Source organism: Mixophyes fleayi, chromosome 1, assembly GCF_038048845.1.
Source record: "Mixophyes fleayi isolate aMixFle1 chromosome 1, aMixFle1.hap1, whole genome shotgun sequence".
Lineage (NCBI taxonomy): Eukaryota > Metazoa > Chordata > Amphibia > Anura > Limnodynastidae > Mixophyes > Mixophyes fleayi.
This window is the reverse complement of record NC_134402.1, coordinates 26,496,031-26,517,169: the sequence shown is the minus strand read 5'-3', so window position 1 is coordinate 26,517,169 and position 21,139 is coordinate 26,496,031. Positions and strand designations below refer to the sequence as shown.

Genomic DNA, 21,139 nt, shown 5'->3' with positions numbered 1-21,139 from the left:
TAAAAGGAGGTACTTGATTGATGGAACTTAAATGCATTGTCACAAGCCAGTGAGGTCAACATGTTTTTACTGAAGAACACCTGATGCCTACACATGGCGGAGGCAGCCATTTTGTAAGCTGAAGCAAATATTCATGTCGCCAGTCAATACACTAGACTAGGGTCTCCCAAATCCAGTCTTCAGGGACTCCTAACACTGCATGTTTTCCATATCTCCTTGCTGGAGCACAGGTATAGTCAGTAGTCATTACTGACTGACATGTTGGGTCTGCTTCATTAAAGAAAGTTAAGCACAAAATTGAGTAAGTTATCTTACTCATATTTTCTGGACAAAACCACGTTACAATGTAAGGGGTGCAAATGAGTTTATTATTTTGCACATAAGGAAAATACTGTCTGTTTTGTCATGTAGCACACAAATACTTGATAGCTTACTTGTACACTGAAATTTAAAGTTGATCTAGGACATTCCCTACCTCAACTATAAATCTGCCATCACATTTTAAATTTACCTCCCCCTCCAATGCAACATGGTTTTGCCTTACTTTTGCTTTCCTTAATGAATCATGCCCATTGTAACAGATCCACCGGTGGTATAATTATTTCACTTGTTACCTGGAAAACCTGCACTGTTAGGGGGCCCTGAGGACTGGCTTTGGGAAACGCTGAACTAGACACTAGTGATATCACTGAGGTCACAGGTTCCTAGTGAATTGTCAGGCTTCTTTCTTATGAATATTGGTTACGTGCTCAAAAACTCTGTCTCCACTGTATGTATACAAACATCGCTCGTTAAACATGGCGTTCTTTCAGTTCCTTCATTTCAGTAACTTGTCTTGGTAACAGTTGTTGGGTCAACATAATCACAAGTAAAACCTTCAATCTTTTGTGGACGGCTTTAAGTAGGTTATTGTTGTAAAAGTTTCAACAGTTTTAAAGCTTCACTTTATATACTTTATCCCTTTGTATATGTCTTTGGCTCGGTGTCAGAATGTACCAGCTAATATTAACGCTTCTGAAGAACACACGTCGTGGGTGATGTTATGCCATTGTTTTGTTTTATTACGTCTCCTTGCATCTGCAGTGAGATATAGCCAACTATTGTCATGTAGACGGAAGACAGAGATTGTGGCGAATGCTAATTGGAGACGATATTTATTTATTTTTTTAACCAGTTTGTAAAATGATTTAATTGTCATACTGAGGGCTGCTGCTCGCACTGTGTAAAGATATTTATTATGATTTTGACATAATACGGTTGATTTGTAAACCTGTGTTGTATACCAGCTTAATGGGGTAAGCAGATACACCAGTTATATACATGAGTATCCCCTGAAAGTCATTGAATTGAAGGAAAACAACTCCACAGGTTGTACGATGATCTGTGCTGCATTTTGTTACAGTAACTCTATAATCAATAACATTTATTGTAATAAAAACTTACTTTTGTAACAAGTTCTAAAACAGTATTATGAACACTAATATTCTGACACTGATAAGTTTTTGGGTAAGGCTACGTATACACTAGACCAGTGGATCACAAACGTTTTCGGTTCAAGGCACCCTTAGGGTCTCCATAAGTTTTTCAAGGCACCCCTAAGCCAAAATAATTGGTCCCTTGCCTTCCTTACCACTGGTCCTGGCCGTGGCACCCCTGTGAGATCACCGAGACACCCCAGGGAGCCTAGGCGCACAGTTTGGGAACCACTGCACTAGACAAACATTTAAAATGTTTCCCTTAATGCATGTAAAAATGCATATCGGTCATTATACATTTATGTATGAGCTTGATATACAGTTAATCGCCAATAGAAAAGCACATCTGTATGTTCTTATTTATCTCAATGATCTTTATTTTCAAATCCGTTTACATGCATTAAATTTGTGTTAATAGCTCATGTTAAAAACATAATTATAAACCCTGGTGAATACGTAGCCAAATCCTTTTTCTTTCTGACTTGTTCTAAAATGATATAATGGAACTAAAACAGCCAGTAGATGTTTCTCGTTATCATTCTGTCCCAATTAGTTGTATGGGGCAGGTTCAACTTTTTTTGGGGGGGGATTTAGAGAAAATACCCCCAAAAATATTAACAGCACAAAACAAAACGTATGCATAACTATATAATAATAATAATTATTGTTCTAACCTATACATTGACATGGAATATTGGACATGGATGGGAATTTTTGTGGTTCGGTCACATTGACGATGCATGTGAATCAAATTCACAACTAATACTCATTTAAGTAACCGGGAGAAACAGGTGTGCACGGGCGGGCAACCTTCAGCACTTCAGCAGTTGATAAGCTCCCGTAGAGCTCAAACCCCACAGCTGAAATGCCAAAGAACCCCTTGGCCTGCACTGTCGTCTTCTCGGTGGCCTTCTGCCATCATTACTAACCGGGTTTCCTGCTTATTCAATAACAGAATTGAGCTTCGTTCTCTCGGAAAGATCAACAAAGGAGATGAGCTCAGCGTGTCCTATATAGATTTCCTCAATCTCAGCGAAGACAGAAGGAAACAGCTAAAGAAACAGTACTATTTTGACTGCACGTGTGAGCACTGCACCAAGAAGATCAAAGATGATCTGTTATTGGCTGTCAAAGAAGAAGAAGGAGGACGCAAGGTAGGAGTAATTATAATAGCCTATTCTATGCAATTTGTGATCATTTTATTACCCAGGGAATGCCAGTTAGAAGTGTATTTGCCCATTGCCTACACATAGATGTTAGTTTGGCCAACAAAATGGCTGACCAATATTCATGAGAATGTAGACTATGCCTATCCATTTCCCAGAAAACAGGGACATTGCGAAGCCTGAATCAATATTTACGAGAACTCAGCTTTGTGTATGGAGAGGTTGGATTATAAATATTAGTTCAGCGCGCAAAATGGCCACCTTCATGATGTCACTGGTACCTCTTATTGCACGCCTGCATAGTAGCCTGACAGAAACTTGGAGGCATGTGTCTGCGGCCTGTCCCAGCATTCTGCTCTCAGCTTTAGCAGTCTGAAGGCAATTTAAATAGAACCCGGGACATGTCACACATCATCATCATCAGTTATTTATATAGCGCCACTAATTCCGCAGCACTTTACAGAGAACTCACTCGCATCAGTCCCTGCCCCATTGGAGCTTACAGTCTAAATTTTGTAACACATACACTCACACAGACATAGAGACTAGGGTCAATTTTGATAGCAGCCAATTGACCTACCTGTATGTTTTTGGAGTGTGGGAGGAAAACCGGAGCACCCAGAGGAAACCCACGCAAACACGTGTAGAACATACAAACTCCACACAGATAAGACCATGGTCGGGAATTGAACTCATGACCCCAGTGCTGTGAGGCAGAAGTGCTAACCACTGAGCCACCGTGCTGCCCTGAATTTATTTACTGTCAGGTTACAATGCTGGTTCTCTGGCATAACAACCATGGCATCTATCAACCATTACAGACTGCAGAAGATAAGCCAGGAAGACAAATTAAGTATATATTTTGTTTTACATAGCTAACACACCAGGTGGTAACTTATGTATTAATTTAACATGACAAGACAATTGTAACTCTGATTTTAAAGTGCGTTTGATCAGGGTCACAGTTTTTCTATACATCTTAAACTCAAAAAATGCTCACAGCAGCACATATTATTTCAGGAGACTTATGTGCAGAGGGGGAGGGGGCAGGGGTTTGTCATCTCAAGTAATTATTATAGCAAGGACAGGACTGCATCTGACAGGGGCAGTTTCATGATGTAAGGAGTAAAGTGGAGGTAAGCAATATTCCATAGAAAATAATGCATAGATAATGGAAAGAGCAGGGTCCCCCATCAGCACAGTTCATCTTCATATGAACTGGATGCAAGAGGATTGCTGTGTCCAATATACCTCAATGTAAAACAAACATCATATATACAACTTGTTTCTGTAGCCTGAAGACAGCGTGGTGGAAGAAGTCATAGAGTTTTCCAAAAATACCTTGGAGAAAATAGACAAATCCCGTTCTGAAGGCTTATATCACGAGGTGGGTACAAATTTCTTGAACCTGACTTATAATAGGATTTTATATGCTCTACAGGATTGCCTTTCATATGCTAGCACATACCTCTTTATGCTATTGATTAATTATCCCAAACCCAGGTCAAGTGGTTGCACATAATTGCAATTAAGTAAAAACTACAAAATTGAGATATGTTACTGTAATAAATGAGCCTGTAAGTTTATCTTTTAGCTGTGTATATTGCATTTTCAATAACCACTATAGCATATGTCCGACTGGTGCTAACACACAATCATAGCGTTCACATACTGGTTATTATACCATGTCATGATGTGATTGGTCACAGTATGCTCACGTATCAGATATGTGAGGTCCGATCATGCCCTCCATCCACTGAGGTCGCTGACTGTGACAGTGGGATGGATCTAATATGGACTATGACATTCTAGCTTTGGGCAAAAGGCGATTCCACTAAGTTATGCGAATTAACAAAGTGCAGTTTCATTTTTGGATTGGATTCCCCTTTAAAGGTGGCCAACCAAAATTCAGTCTGGGGTGTAATTAAATAAATTAAACATAAAGGTAGTCCAAGGACAACATTTTGGCTGTATGGAAAATGATAAACACACAAAAAACACTAAAAATATAGGCTCAAATGGTGCATGGGCTGCATAACAAAACTGATCAGGAAACACCTAAAGAAATGAACAGGTTTAACATAGAGGAGAGAAGGGACAGATGTCATATGATAGAAACATTCAAATATATCAGACTGATTAATAGAGTTCAGGGCGGCAGTATTTAAAAAAAGAATTAAAGAAGATTTCTAGAACAAAACACTTTGAAATTGGAGGAAGGAAGACATGACGGAGGAACTTGGTTATCGGAAGAATGATAGATCCCTGAAATAATCTCCCAGCAGTTGTGTGGAGGGTTCATATAGTAAAAGAATTCAAGGGTACGTGGGACAGACATATGGCTATTGTTAAGTGTTAAGAAAATATTAAGAAAAAAGCATACACAAAAGGGCACACTAGCCAGACGTATACATTATTTTCTGTCATCATATTCAGTTTTTTTGCATTCATTATCTAATCTACATTCGAAAAAATGTCAGAATCTGATTGGTTGCTACGGCCAAAACCACATTTTACTTTACATACAGTTTTCATACCTGTCCCTGACAATGATTGTTTAGGAAGAAAATTTTAATCTCAATTAATATATCCCTATACTATAATTTTATTTAACGTTAACTGTTTCCCTTTCCCAATTTGGGAGCAGGTGGTGAAGCTTTGCCGTGAATGTCTGAAGAGACAGGAACCTGTTTTAGCAGATACAAACATTTACATGCTGCGGATTCTGAGCATCGCCTCTGAGGTGCTGTCTTACCTCCAGATGTTTGATCAGGCGGCCGACAACGCCAAAATTATGGTGGATGGATACTTGTAAGTAATTAGAGAATGATGCATGTGAGTAAAAGACATTTAAATGGATCCAAAGATGATAATATAGAGCGTTCCTGAAGGAGCACGCAGTGAAGGCAGACATGTTGGTTGGCTGAACCCAGTATAGATGAAAATGCAGCTTATTATTATTATACTATTATTTTCATTAATTTGTAAGGTACCACAGTGCTCTGCAGCTCCAGACAGTGGGAAAAACATGCTTACAACATGGAAATACAAGGCACACAAAATAAATGCAGACATTAAAACAAAGAATAGTGAGGGCCCTGCTGATAAAAGAACTTACATTTGTTAGGAACTCCCTAGCCAGGAAAATAAAACTCGGAGTCTACTCTGAAAGCCTGGTGTTCGCTGGAGCCCCTAGTGGTGGGGACAGACTTGGCCACAGGCTGACAGAGGGTCGAGAATCGTATACCAGCTAAGGAGAACCCAGGAGTGGAGTGATTGGCGGACAGCAGCGTGGGGTTCAGGCAGAGTAAACCGAGGTCAGAGGTCACAAGCACAGGTACAGAATCCAGGGACAAGCGAAAGGTCAGGGGCACTGGCGGAGGAGCAGAATCCGGTTTCCAGGCAAAATGGTCAGGGTCAGAAGCGTAGGTTCAAGGTCCAGGAACAAACGAGGGTCATACACGGGAAGTCAGTCACAGGTTTTAACACCAAACAGAGAGAGAACAAGCAGGCAGCAGAACTGTGAACAGGACGCTATAACCGGCAGTGAGGCTCTGATCTCACTGTCTTAAATAGCACTAAGAGCCAATCAGGACAGAGGAGGATAGGGCTGACAATCAGCCTCAGGAGGCTGCTAATTAATCACTAGCTAGAACCAGCATAAGTAATAACAAAACCAGGAAGCATGTATAAAAATATAAGTGAACCAGTTTAAATCATAAGAGAGCTCCCCCTGGTATTGGAGGCTGTCCCTACATCCTTCTAAATCTATGCCACAAGGAAAAGAACAGAGCATAGAACCTAAAGCACATGCCCGTCTGCTAGTTCACGCCAGGATGTGGCATACAGCCGCGGCTCGTGACAACATTCTGACTGAAAGAGGGCACAGTTGAGACAAGAGGAGCGAGAGTGGCTCAGAGGGGAGTGGCATAGGCAAACCGAGGGGGGTGGGTTTCCTACTGCCTGGAAACCCCCTCCAAGCCTGGGACACTGTAAAATTGAGATGGCTGGACCCTGCTCCCGCTTCACACGGCTCTGCTTGAAAAGAGAGAGCTGCATGCACCTAACAGTAGTGCACGCAGCATTGTCCATGTATATTATGGGAATAGGAAGAGTTGGAGAGCAGCCAAGCACTGTCTAAAATTATAGCCATGCCCCCATGCATGCTGGTCACGCCCACTGGTGGCGTGGTGTGGAAACCCCCCTCTACAAATCCTGCGTTTGCCCCTGAGTGGGTCGTATGGCTGGGAGTAGGGTAACCTCTAATAAAGAGAAGTTTTCAGAGAGCATTTAAAGATTTGAAGGCTGAGGAAGAGTCTGATTGAGAGGAGTAGGGAATTCCATAAGTGGGTAGTGGCATAGGAAGCAGGAGTGAGAGGGGGTTACCAGATGGCAATATAGAAAGTATTTGGAAATAAGATTTGAGATGTATGAAGGGTGGTGTTGTAGAGAGCCTTGTAGGTAAGGGTGAGTAATTTGAATTGGATTCTGGAGGACACAGGGAGCCAGTGTAGGGATTTGCAGAGTGGTGCAGCAGATGTGGAGCGGTGAGAGAGGGAGATCAGTCTTGCTGCAGCATTTATAGTGAATTGTAGCGGGGATAGATAGCAGGAGGTTGCAATAGTCAAGGTGGGAGATGGTGAGAGAATGGAGAAGAGCTTTGGTAGCATCTTGGGTAAGAAAAGGATGTATTCTGGTAAGAGCTATGACCTGGTGAAACAAGAGGCATGTCATGACCATTATTTATAAGATATGGCCACTATTCATGAGACATAAATATCGCTCCAACCCACAAAAGAACTGCTCCCCCCATTATGTGCAGGTTACAAACAGTCTTTATCAACATTAAATTTATTGTACCATTTGTGAACGTTTTATTTAGACTGAATACTATTAACTTCAAATGTAAACTACATGTTTAGTAGCCCCCTGACCCCTTATATCTTCAAATTACCAGAACTAAGCTTATTAAAGAGGCACTTTGGTGTAGATGTTCTAAAAAGGAAAAGTGGAGATGTTACCTATAGCAACCAATCAGATTCTAGCTATCATTTGGTAGAATGTCCTAAATAAATGATAGCTAGAATTTGATTGGTTGCTATAGGCAACACCTCCACTTTTCTGTTTTAGAAGCTTTAGTAAATCTAACCCTTTGCCTCCAGTATTCTCCTAGTCTAAGCTGTAGTTCATAAAACACAATACTGGATTTGATGGAGCCACTGAAGAAGACTTGAAGGTCCTATAATACGAATCAACCTGGAAATACTGTAAATAGCATATTGTGAAAATATTTAGCCAACCTATTCAATGAACCTATCAATCATTCTGCTTTACATTATACATTAAATGGAGGAATCTTTTTTTTTTTTTTTTATTAAAACAACAATATATTTCTTTATTTTGGATAATTGATTTATAGAGATGCTCAGGCTCGGTTTTCTGAAAACTGAACCCACCCGAACTTAGGGAATCCGAGTAGGCTCGTTTCTTTTGTGCGTCCTCGGATCTGAATCGAGGCAAAATGTCATTATTGCGTTGTTGGAGCTCGCAGGCTTTGGATTCCATAAGTACCTCCGTCACCAGGGGATCCAGCGCCATTGATCACACAGAAACAGGGCTAGCAGTGTTCTTGTCACTCTCTAGTCTCCAGTGACATTGCTCAGTGCCATTGCTCACACAGAAACAGGGCTAGCAGTGTTCTTGTCACTCTCCAGTCTCCAGTGACATTGCTCAGTACCATTGCTCACACAGAAACAGGGGTAGCAGTGTTCTTGTCACTCTCCAGTCTCCAGTGACATTGCTCAGTGCCATTGCTCACACAGAAACAGGGGTAGCAGTGTTCTTGTCACTCTCCAGTCTCCAGTGACATTGCTCAGTGCCATTGCTCACACAGAAACAGGGGTAGCAGTGTTCTTGTCACTCTCCATTCTCCAGTGATATTGCTCAAACAGAAACAGAAGGGGTAGCAGTGTTCTTGTCACTTGACAAAAATTGACTGAAAATTATTGGAAATTAATGTTATTGAGGTTAATAATAATGTATGGATAAAAAGGAGCCAAATTATGTGATTTTAGCAAAAAAAAAAAGAAATTTTAGAAAAAATCGAGATCCAAAACCAAAACACGTGAGGGTGGTTTTGCCAAAACCAAAACACAAAGTTAATCCAGATCCAAAACAAAAGCCAAAACCAAAACACCTGGGTCAGTGAACATCTCTATTGATTTATTGACATATTAGAAATCACTGTAAGACAAGGTTGGGTGTAACGTACCTTTTGATGATGGTTTTAAAATTTGAAGGACTTGATTTGCACTTTTTTTCATCAACAGGAAAATATACCACCCGAACAACGCCCAGCTGGGTATGGCAGTGATGAGGGCAGGAGTCACACACTGGCACGCTGGGCTCATCGAGGTGGGCCACGGGATGATCTGCAAAGCCTTTGCCATTCTTCTAGTTACCCATGGACCCACTCACCCCATTACCAAAGATCTGGAGGTCAGCGAAATATTTCTGTCTCGTTGTTTTATTCGGGGAAAATGATAATTAGTAAACACAACCAAGCACATAAAACTTCCTTATTAGTTATGAATGTAATGTAAGTGTGAGTGTGTGTCCGCTTACAAGAAGCGGAGGAAGTCATTACGTGGTATAACTACAACTCATATCTCATAGATAATTCATAAATAAATAATACATTCATAAGTATGTAGCCTATCACTAGTAATCAATGCCTTAGTGATACTCATACTGTATATTGATTCAAACCAAAAAAAATGGCAGCTTCCACTGTGTGTTGTGGTGATATTACTGGTTCCCAAGGTACCGATAGGAACCAGAATGACTGACCCTACTGTGTATGGCTCTGTCACACCGATAATACAATACAAATAAACATGCAACCTCTGTATTTTATATCTTTTTATTCCTAGTTACACACAATGTAATAAAATATACAGCATTTCTAAAAATGACACATAACTGCACATTGTCTCTGTTTGTAAAGACTAATTTTGTTGAGTTAGAGGAAGTCAAGATTCCCCCAGCCTCTGACTATACACCGGAATGATCCATTAGGGGCAGCTTAATAAAAACCCAGAAAGGGGCTCTGTTCTATGGGAGAAAAGCTAATAACTCAGTCTTACATAGACCTAACATTAGCCCAAAAGCTGGATTTAAACCTTACTTTAAGGGACCAGTAAATTTAGAAGGGTCACTAACAGGTATGCCCCAGCCCCCATTATGCTGGGCTTCAGTAATAACATTATTATTCCACAGCATCAGGGTCCCAAATTTGGTTGGAAAGTCTAGTGTGCAGACACTATCGGGTGACCAGGTTGGGATGTCGTCCCCTCTGAATGCTGAATGCTGCATTGTTGGACTCCCCTGACAGAGTCCTGTGCTGTATAATGACACATGAGCACTCTGGGCCTGATTCATTAAGGAAGGCAGAAAAAGGAGTAAGTTTTCTCCTGGACAAACCATGCTACAACACTAGGGGTGCAAATTAGTTTATTATTTTGCACATAAGGAAAATACTGGCTGTTTTTTCATGTAGCACACAAATACTTGATCGCTTTATTTTTACACTGAAACTTAAAGTTGATCTAGGATATGCCTTACCCCAATTATCAATCTGCCATCACATTTTATATTTACCTCCCCTCCAATGCAACATTGTTTTGACATTTTTTGCTTTACTTACTGTTGCTGTCCTGCCCAGACTGTGGGACTGTGTTAGACGAGTCCTGCAGTGTAGCGAACTCTGTCACCCCCCCTACCCGTTTTCTGGTATGAATACTGGAACAATTTCCAACCTGGTCTATTCTCACTGAAATCCTGCACAACAGGATGAAAGCGGACAGGACAAATGTATTGTGACTGATGAAGGGGGTTTGGAAAGTTATTTTGCACAGTTTACACTCTAGACTTTAAATTAGCTGGAACCTTAATCCAATCTGTATGTTACCAAGTACAATGTAAGACGCTAATATGACCTTTGCATCAAGCACACTAAGGTCTTAAACCAGTACTGAGACCAGCCCGTTTACTGACTTGTGCCATTTGCTTGTGTTTTAGGATGAGTGACCACAAGTGACCACTAGTTCTTTAGAATATTTGTAGGTCTCTCTCCAAAAACATCGGTTGAGTATGAATGTGTAAACTACTTCAGCGTTGCTCCTATTTTTGGATTAAGACGATACACTGCTCACATAGTGGTACATAAAATTGCTGCATATTATTAAGAGTTCTTATTAAGCATTGTCCATAACCTCTCCCGGCAGGTGATGCGTGCACAAACAGAGATGGAGCTGAGGATGTTCAAGCAGAATGAGTTTGTCTATTACAAGATGAGAGAAGCTGCTCTGTCAAACAAACCATTTCAGGTCATGGCAGAACCCAACAGTGAGACCCAGACAAACTTGTTCCATAAGAAGCCATAGAAAGACATCCAGAACTATCCCCAGCCACAGGATCCTTCCACCACCGGACAGGAGACAACCAGAGTCTTCACCACACTGTAGATCCTAAAGGGTTCTCTTACCCTAAAATCATATTCTGTTGCTTGACCATCTTTGTTGTGCATGTTGGTGAGCAGTTGTCTCTCATCAGACCCATCCGTCATGCTTTATTTAATTTTATGCTACTCTATGTAAGTCATGAACCCATGTTCTCCCTCCGTCAATAAAGACTATTTATGAATTCCTAGTCTCGGCCATCTTGGCGTTCTGCTTCTTAGAAATGACTTTGAAGGTGGTATCCACTGTTTAAGTGAATTAGGGGCTATTAGTCTCTTCACAATCCTAGTACTAGCCTTTACGAAGGACAATGGCCATGACCTACCTTGAACAACGCCTGTTCTATTTTTGACCCTTTTTGGTTAAGTTTCAGTGTACTACTGTTTGAAGGACTGGCAGTCCATCCGAAAATGGACCGTCTTCCTCAGATCCTTTGGCCAAGGGCCTAGAATCAAGGTTCAAGGAAACCCAAGGTAGAACGTGTCTTCCTAGTGATGACCCAGGGGAGCCCAAAGCATCACTAGGATTGGTGATCCCCACATTCACACACGGCTAGAAGCAGCAGTGCTCCCAAATGTTCTGTAGCAGCAAAAACAACATTCACATATTTCATGGTTAAAAAGCTGCGTTTCTGAAATCCTCTTTTTTTCAAGCAACAATAAAACAGCAGTGAAACAAGTTGATACTAAAAACAACATTAGAACAACATAATAAATAGGCATATCTGTCATATAGTAGCACAATACATAATATTTACATAGTAGAAACACGTAATCACATTGTACAAAGTCAGTAAGGAACAGTCATCTTTCAACTTGATACAAAAGGTGCACCCTGAATATATCTTATGAAAGTCAATAGGAAACAATTATCTTTTGACTTGATACAAATAGCATATACTTACTATAACAATATTCTAAAATTACAATCACACAACGTAGAAACTTCATAATTTAGTACATATAATGAAAAATGGACATGCTGTTAATGCTATTATTATAAAATAAATCCAGAACACAGGAAGTACAGATAATATCTTCAGGTAAAACATTGCAATTAAAATATTCATTAAGGCCATGTGGATGTAACTAATTAAAGTTATAAATTCAATATGCTTTCCTTTGCTGTCCAGACTTTACCCCGTACATAAATCCAGGCTTTACCCCAGGATTCAGATACATTAGGTAAATTTATCAAACTGGGGTTTGAAAAAGTGGAGATGTTGCCTATAGCAGCAACCAATCAGATTCTAGCTGTCATTTTGTAGAATTTATTAAGTAAATGATAACTAGAATCTGATTGGTAGCTATAGGCAACATCTCCAGTTTTTGAAACCTGCAGCTTGATAATTTACCCCTAGTGGTCTCTTTTCTTTAAATGTCCATAGTCTCATTACCGAAAGAAATCTTAATGTTGGAAATCTGATTCCCTCCGCTCTTTCCATGGAGCATGTTATAACACAGGGGCGATGTTAGCCCACGGCTATTTTTATAGCTCGAAATGAAGGATTTCTCTCTAAAACATTGTCTTAGACCTGATCTGGCAGCCTGTGCCTCTCCAGGTGTTGTGAAACATGCCTGCTAGCAAAGCATGCTGGGACTTGTAGTTTCCCTTTACCTGGAGAGCCACAGGTTTGTCAGGCCTTTCTTAGACTCTGCTTTCTAACCATTTAATATGTAAAGGTTGTTGTTTCACCTACGTTTGGGAGTCCTGCCGCTCTTTCCTTGTTTGGACATTATGGTTGTAGGTAACTCGCTGGCCGTTTGGTACAAGCTCTCTTATATCAATCACCATAATCACAGTCATTTTATTTGTGATTCTCACATGGACATGGCTGTTTGTTTGGCTCGTCTGCTTTGTATTCCTGCCCTTACTGTCTTTGGCTGGACTTTGTCCTAGAGGTAGTGTGGTCATACAGAGAAGATCCTTGCCCCTGTGAGAGGTGATAAGAGGTTTCTTCCTCTTACGTGGTGGGCCTGACTCGTACCCTCAGTCCACTTTGTTTTCCTCTGAACACTTGGTGGATTACTTGGGTGCACCTCCTGTGTTCAGTACCTGTTTTTTGTACCTTGGGTATACAATATATTTCTTCATCTTTATTGTTGGTCTTCATTTCTTATCCCAACACTGGTATAAAATAAAAGCTTCTGTGTATCTGCCCTAACATAGCTTAATATATTAGAGAGGAAATAGATCAAATGTATTGGTAGATTCAAGGGTTAAACTAGCTACTGTATGTAATTACAGTGGTGCCGATTTTGAGAGACTTTGGACAGTCGACGTTCCGTAGCGATATCGACACACCTGACCCTACCCTGTATCTTACTAGCTGGGAAAAGCACTAGGCCAGCAATAGATCAAGTAGGAACACATTCTGGACTTGGACTTGTAGTTTAAGATACAAATTACTATTATTACCATTTATTTATATAGCGCCACTAATTCCGCAGCGCTGTACAGAGAACTCACTCACATCAGTCCCTGCCCCATTGGGGCTAACAGTCTAAATTCCCTAACACACACACACAGACAGACACACACACGGGTCAATTTGATAGCAGCCAAGTAACCTACCAGTATGTTTTTGGAGTGTGGGAGGAAACCGGAGCATCCGGAGGAAACCCACACAAACACGGGGAGAACATACAAACTCCTCACAGATAAGGCCATGGTTGGGAATTGAACTCATGACCCCATTGCTGTAAGGCAGAAGTGCTAACCACTTAGCCACCGTACAAATCACATGCACTTACAGTTCTTGTAGGTTTATTACTCAATGGGATTCGTGGCAGATCACCAGAAGACAGGTAACTCGTGTACAATATATGTCCTGCAATGCACCTATCTGCCCTTCTGCCTCTGGCAGACAGACGCATAAGGCCAGAAGTTATAATAGCTCCCTATAAATACATATTGTCAATTCAAGCTTGTCATACTATAGTGCAAGTGGATTCGTAACATCTGTGCTACTTAATACCTTTAAAACCATTAGGTGGAGAAGAATTATGACCTGTTTGTCATTAACCAGCACTAAACTCTTATTGCCTTCTGTTAGTGAGTAAAAGTGGGCATGGTTCTGTTAACGCCACAATAAAACGTCACTTACATTAAATACACATTGTTATTTTTCATGTTTTGTTTTCTCTGATTGAATCAGCAATTCACATTGAGAAATAGGAAATTATTGTTTGTGAAGATAATAAAGAATGACAATAAGAAAAAGATTATTTGTTTGGATGTTTTATACACCCTACATTAAAACTTTAAAAGTACATGGTGTCAAGTTGTATAGTGGCCCATCAAAGACATTTTTACCATGTTTTCACATTCCTCCACCGTCATAGAACAAGTGTGTGTGGTAGAAAACTTAGGGCTAGATTTACTAAGCTGCGGGTTTGAAAAAGTGGAGATGTTGCCTATAGCAACCAATCAGATTCTAGCTGTCATTTTGTAGAATGTACTAAATAAATGAAAGCTAGAATCTGATTGGTTGCTATAAGCAACGTCTACTCTTCTTCAAACCCGCCGCTTAGTAACTCTAGCCCTTAGACTGTAACCTCCAATGTGACAGGGACTGATGTGTATGATTACACATTTTCTGTACAGCGCTGTATTATATGGTAGCCCTATATAAATAAATTATAATAAATGAATACCCCCTCTTTGTACAGTGATGTTATAGAACTTTGAGAGAGCCATGCAATATTGCAATCAGCCAGCAGGTGGCAGAAACGCACTTTATACAGAGGCATTATTTCCTGTTTCCAACTTAACTGCAAGTATTGTACAATTCATTGCAAGGACTGGAAAATATCTATCCAGCTCTCTATACATCAAACTAAATATACTTTCCTACATTGTATTAATTATAGTAAAAAGCATTAGGATTGTTTGCAAAGCTGCAAAAACGCAGACCAGCTGCCTAAATGATGTTCTGTGAGGCCGTGTGGCTATTTATGTGCTGTTGCAGCTGTTTAGAGAGGAAACCAATGTGATTATGTGATGGGAGCAGCTGGCTGACGCTGGGGGGGGGGGGGGGGGGGGAGTAAAGGTGTTCTTGGAAAGTGGGCCAAGTGCACTTGAGCTTGACCAAACATGACAAGGTTTAGGGGTATATTTACTAAACTGCTTGTTTGAAAAAGTGAATATGTTGTCTATAGCAACCAATCAGATTCCAGTTATCATTTATTTAGTGCATTCTACAAAATGACAGCTAGAATCTGATTGGTTGCTATAGGCAACATCACCACTTTTTCAAACCTGCAGTTTAGTAAATATACCCCATAGTGTTACAGGAGTTATTTGAGCTTCAAGGGGTGGAGAGGACACATTTACGGGGGCAGGGGGCTGGCAAATTTTAGCCCAAGGGTAAGACTCAGTTCAGCAGCCTATTAGGAACATTTTAAAGGAAAACAAAATGCTGGCACTAGGGGACTGGCACGGGAGGTAGGTGCCCGCTGCCCAGCTAGACCCTGTACGGGGGGGATATTTGGGAGCACATGGTCTATAGTGTTCTGTGGTCTGCTCACACCACAGGATTTCTTGGAGTTAGTCACCCTCAATCTGTTGCAGTTTTATTCTGCCCAATAGTGTTTGAAACTTCTCTGTGCAGGATTAATAAATTTAAATAATAGAAGTTTTAGGATTAATCCTACATGTCTCTGACCAAGCAGCTGTTTCCATAATGCGCCTAATTGCCCTTAGTGTAAACTGGATGTAAACCACAGCGCCTGTCCTTATTCTGTATGATGTAAGCGCTTCATGGAAGCAGAATTATTAAAATACAACAGCTGTCAATCTGTTATCACAGACCCCTACTCAGTACAAGATGAATGACACAGATAGTATTTATATTATTATACCACAGGTGTAATAGTACCACAGGATGGGAACAGAAATGATTCATTAACACAGGGAAGTGGTCACTCGTCACTTTATAGTAGACAGGTAAAGAGAGATTCTCCCATCCTTCCCCCTGTATTGCATCTCAGCTGTTACCGGTGTCTTTCTGCCGCTCATGGGGGTATTTTCCAAACACTGGCACGGCACAGCCGGCTGTGTCCTGGCAGGTGGGATAATACGTGGTTAAGCGTCCTGAGCTTCTCACACAGCTACATGGAGATAATTAGACCGTTATGACATAGCTTCCACTGTGAGACACACAGCACAATAATCACTACTCAGCTGCACGGTCTCGTACCTTTACCCTGATGACCCTTAGCACAGAGATGATAAAGCGTTTGCATTATTTTCTAGTCCACTGTAAAAAGTGAACCGGATCCAGCTTGTTGTCGGATGAGCGAGCGTGGGAGGTTCTCTCACCGGATTGAGACACGATTTAACCTCTTTGTAGCCCTTGTTGGGGCCCTTCCTCTAGGGCCACTGTCATTTAATCAATGCAGCGAAGCTCAAGTATTTAACATTAAAGTGGATCATCACCTATAGACAGCAGCAGAATTGATAGGATGTAGCCTATCGATTCACTAGGAGCTCGTAACTCATGAATATAAGTCAGGCCTCATGAATATTAGTCAGTGAAGTCACTGGTTACTAGCAAAGTCATAAACTGCATACCGGTTCTGACCACAAAAAATGTGGACTTTCTTTAGCTAGCTTTTGCAGCTCCAGAAAACAAAGGACGGCTTTAATTGCCAAATTGCTTCTGAGTGGACAAGTGCTGCGCCATCCAATCAGGAGACAGCAGTGTAACCCCTTCAGATTGCAGGAACTGACCATTATAGGTGTGATAGACCGCTGCTGGGGGTATCATTTCCTTATTGCGGCACCAGTGCGCTGTCTCACGCATGCCCCATCTGGCCGCACCTGGAACTACAGCTCCCAGCAGCCATTGTAGCTGACAGAAAGACTGTAGAGTTTATCTGATGAGAGTGAGAGTTGTCAGTGGAAGGAAGGAGGTGACAGTGCAGGGAGTGTGAGTGAGGTATAGGAGTTGGAGTAAAGAGGTAACCGGAAAGCTAACAGAGAGTGGAAAAGCATTAAAATACCCAGTAATGAGATAAACATCAAGAACAGCAGTGGCAGAGTTATAAGCATACTTGCTTACTTTTGAAGGCAGCTGTCCGGGAGGGGGTCCGTCGATGAGGTCGTGGCCACGCGTGGTGTGCCATTAGGCTCCGCCCCTGTCAATCTTAGGCAATTTTAGCCAATCACAGCAGGGGGCAGGGCCACGATGCCACGTTTAGCCCCACCCCCACCATCTTCAACAACGGCGACAGCTGGATCCGGGATATTTGCCTGCTTTCTCAGGAGTCCGGGAGTACTCCCAAAAATTCGGGAGTCTCCCGGACATTCCGGGAGAGTAGGCAGCTATGGTTATATGATGATTGCAGATGCCACGTGCCACGTGTAGCGGAGGTGGGCTGATCACTAGTGGAGACAATCCGAGTATCATGCTATAAATGGAAGTACCAGGGAACAGACCAGGGACATTTCCAAAGTGATCCTGAGCAGGAGCAGGCAGAAAGTAACCCTATTAAACTCTACAGCTACCACGAGCCAGCGCACGTTATATTTTATTTACAGCCGACCTCACCCACATATATAGTTTTCCTGCATTCCAGAAAGGAAACTCAGAGAAGTAAATAGACTTGATTTATCACTACATTATACTACATCAAGTCCTTTATTATTTATAGCATAAAGAGCAATATAACAAGTTGTGAAACTGTGATATGACTACCAGGGAGAATCTCCCACTACCAGAGCCACAGCTAAAGCTGCAACTGTCAGCACTAGGCCTGCCCCACGTAATCTTCATGTGCAGATACTTACTGCTAGCATTCCTATTGTGCCATTACAAGCAGAGTGTATGTGTGAGTAACACAGAACCAACGTATTGTTAACGTATGGTTACGAACCTATCACAGGTGTCGTTGAAGTATTATAACCTTGCTAGAGAGTTTTAGCTCCTCAATCGTAGTAGGAAATTATATATTTATGAAGGTTCTACGATATAGACCATTGTTTATTCTTCTGAGACATATTATTATTATTGAGAGTGCAATAAGCTCACAGTATATTATATGTGCAGTGGTGACTGCTAATTTAGTGGAATAAGAGTAAATACCTAATTAGTGATGCAGTTTTAATTTAAATTAATGGGAAAAGTGTGATTATTTAGTAAGGTGACATAGTTATGTGATAGTACATAGCTTAAGTTATTTGGGGTGTATAATTCTTGTCTAAGCAGTGGAAGGTCATTCCAGTTTCAGGCAGAGGTAGTGAGTTAGTAGAATAACTTACATTGTGATACTAAATCAGTGTTTCGGTTATTAACCATAGTGAGTACTGCTGACCACAGGCATTTAGCTGGCAGTCCGGTAAAGATTGCTGGCTCCATCCCATAGCAAATCTAATAAAACCGGTGTGACTGGATCACTTGTAAGTAACTTATGGTACAAATCTATTTAACGGAAATAGCGCAGGCGCTTATTTATATACTTGCAAATGTACTTATTTTTGATATTGTGTGTATTTTGGGAAAGGAAATATCTTTATTTCTGAGACCAGGGAAGAAAATTAGTTTTTTGTTTTAAGGTTGCTAGAGGAAATCTCCAATTAGGCATATGTGGGGAGGGAGTCGGATAGCAGGAAATGCTAACTAAGTCTTTTGATATGAGGTGTCAAATGCCTGCTCTGGCCGAATGCCCGGCAGGGAGTCGTTACTGTGTGTCCTTTTGTCCAGAGTGTTAGAACCTGTCTGAACATTGTAAACAGCACAAGATGGAGCAAATCACAGCTAGTTTTTGGATATTACAGACAAGTGTGAATATTGTTAGCTTTGCATTGCTTGTAAATCCATGTTTGGGTAAACAAATTGCATCTTGATTCTAAAAATAGCTCAGACCTCAGTGGCCTGGCTTACCCTGTTAGGCTGTGTTCAAATCTGTACAAAAAGCACTGTCTTGTATTGAAAGTTGTGCTTCTTGTTCCATCTGACCCGATCACTGGTACCTCCAATCAGTGTGACTGCAAATAAACATCACTTGCTTCAAAGACCTGCTTGGAAACTTCTCTATCCCTGTGATCTACAGATTAGACCCAACTCTAATCCATTCCCGGCTGTTCTGAGATTTGGACCCAGCTTTCCGGTACCACCGCTCTGCCCGTTACCAAGCAGCTCTGGCCAGTGTGATAGGCCAGGGGCGATCCATCCACAGCAACCCTGATCCATAGAAAGAGGTCAGGGGTCCCAGCCCAGGTACTCCAGTAATGGGGTACACTCGCAGCGCCAGTTGCCCAGAATATTCCTGGTTCTGGATGCCGGTAAGGAGTCCAGTGGTGGCAGCATTTGTAAGCCCCTCCTACTGCAGTTAGAGGGCACATTTGGGATACCGAAAGGGAACGGTGGCAAAGTAAGCCCAGCCGGTTCCCAGCAGCAACAGACAGGGTGACATAGGTGGTCCATCCTGTCACAACCGGTAATCAGATTTTACAATACTCTGCGTTCTCTTTGGAGTTTCCTTGTTTGTCTGTGTGTTTGTGGCATCTTTGTCTCTCTGCTGTGGGGTGTGTCGCTACAAAGCGTCGGATACAGCAGGGCCACGGTGTTCGAGCCTCCGTGACATACTCCAAGGTCATCCACATATCCACCGAACAACACCTGTGGTGCTGAATACCACTGGGGGGTACCACAGGGGTCTCCACAAATTGCAGATAACTGTGCCCTCCTGCAAGTAGAAGTACAGTGGGACAGAAAACAGGAAACCAAAGTCTGATATAAAAAATAAGTGTTTCATTGAACTAAATATAAATTTGTGAAGAAAATATAAAAACAACAATAAAAAGTAAACAAGCATGGCCAAAGGAAACTTGGAGCAACAGGCGATGGGTAGGAGAAGAGAAGAGAAATGTACTGAGCAGGAATTGTAATGAGTAAAGAGTAATGTAATGTCCAAAAGGCAGATAGTATAATGACTGCAGACAGCGTTCCCTCTAACGGAGCAGTAAATAACAACTGTATTATTAATTGTAATTATTCTGTGCATAGCACCAGCGTATTACACATTACATTACAGAGAATATTGAATCATTCCCATCAATCCCTGCTGTGAGGCAGCAATGCTAACCACTGTGCCACCATGCCACCAAGGTGGGCAGTGGCCCGTCTGTACAGTAATGTAATGTCCGATACTGTGAGTGGTAAGGGTAGAGTATAATATATAAATGCTGGGGAAGTTATAAGCAGCCACACCCAGGACTTGAGATACGTGAACAAAAGTGAAAATGTATTTGACATTTCAGGCACCCAGGTAGCCTGTTCTCAGGATAGAAACACTCAGCGGACAAGCCACAGATCATGGTCCTCAGGTACATTACACACACTGAGGATATAACGTTGTAACCTCGGGTTATAGCGAGTGACTATCTAATTGCTGGCCAAGGTTTTCCCTACGTATTTCTGACTCCGCCCAGCAGCATCACTGTAATTTCTATTTTCTGTTTAAGAACAGCACAGTCAGTTTATTTGTGTGTATACTGGCAGTACACAATCTTGTCTGATTTATATTGTGCTGGGACTGTCCACAACATTCTGATTCAACAGACACTTCTCCCACTCCTGGCTGTGTACATGTAATATTCTTATAGGTCTAGTGATAGGTTTTCTTATTTCATATAAGTGCCAACAGAACCTCGCTTAACTTTATCTAGTCAAGTGATGCCCGACATTCAGTGGAACTGAGCAGAGAGGAGAGGAGGAGGCTGCCGGGCACCAGGGTCAGGAGATATCTTTTTTCTTTTCCTTTTTCTCTCCGGCGGACAAGCTGCATCGGGGATGGCAGGCAGAGGGGAGCACATCTCAGGCTTGGCGCCCCCCCCCCCGCCTTGCTTACTCTGCTAAGCGCTTGCCCTGAGGGGACCCCCTGGGAACCGCTGGCCCCTAGGCAGGTGCCTAGGTTACCTAGCGGTAAATACGGCCCTGTTATCATCGCACCGTCTAAGTATTAAAAGTTCATGT

The 21,139-nt window shown here is 41.7% G+C and overlaps 1 protein-coding gene across 2 annotated transcripts in view; it reads left to right on the top strand.

Annotated features, from left to right (window-relative positions):
• Window positions 1–11,350, top strand: part of SMYD1 (SET and MYND domain containing 1) — a 30,130-nt gene extending 18,780 nt beyond the window's left edge. For both annotated transcript variants that reach the window (XM_075193982.1, XM_075193983.1), the window contains 5 exons: window positions 2,431–2,629; window positions 3,936–4,028; window positions 5,289–5,452; window positions 8,971–9,139; window positions 10,927–11,350. In XM_075193982.1, the coding sequence (XP_075050083.1) occupies window positions 2,431–2,629; window positions 3,936–4,028; window positions 5,289–5,452; window positions 8,971–9,139; window positions 10,927–11,085 (784 nt within the window). In that variant the 3' untranslated portion in view covers window positions 11,086–11,350. The remainder of the gene's footprint in view (window positions 1–2,430; window positions 2,630–3,935; window positions 4,029–5,288; window positions 5,453–8,970; window positions 9,140–10,926) is intronic.
• Window positions 11,351–21,139: the final 9,789 nt, after the last annotated feature.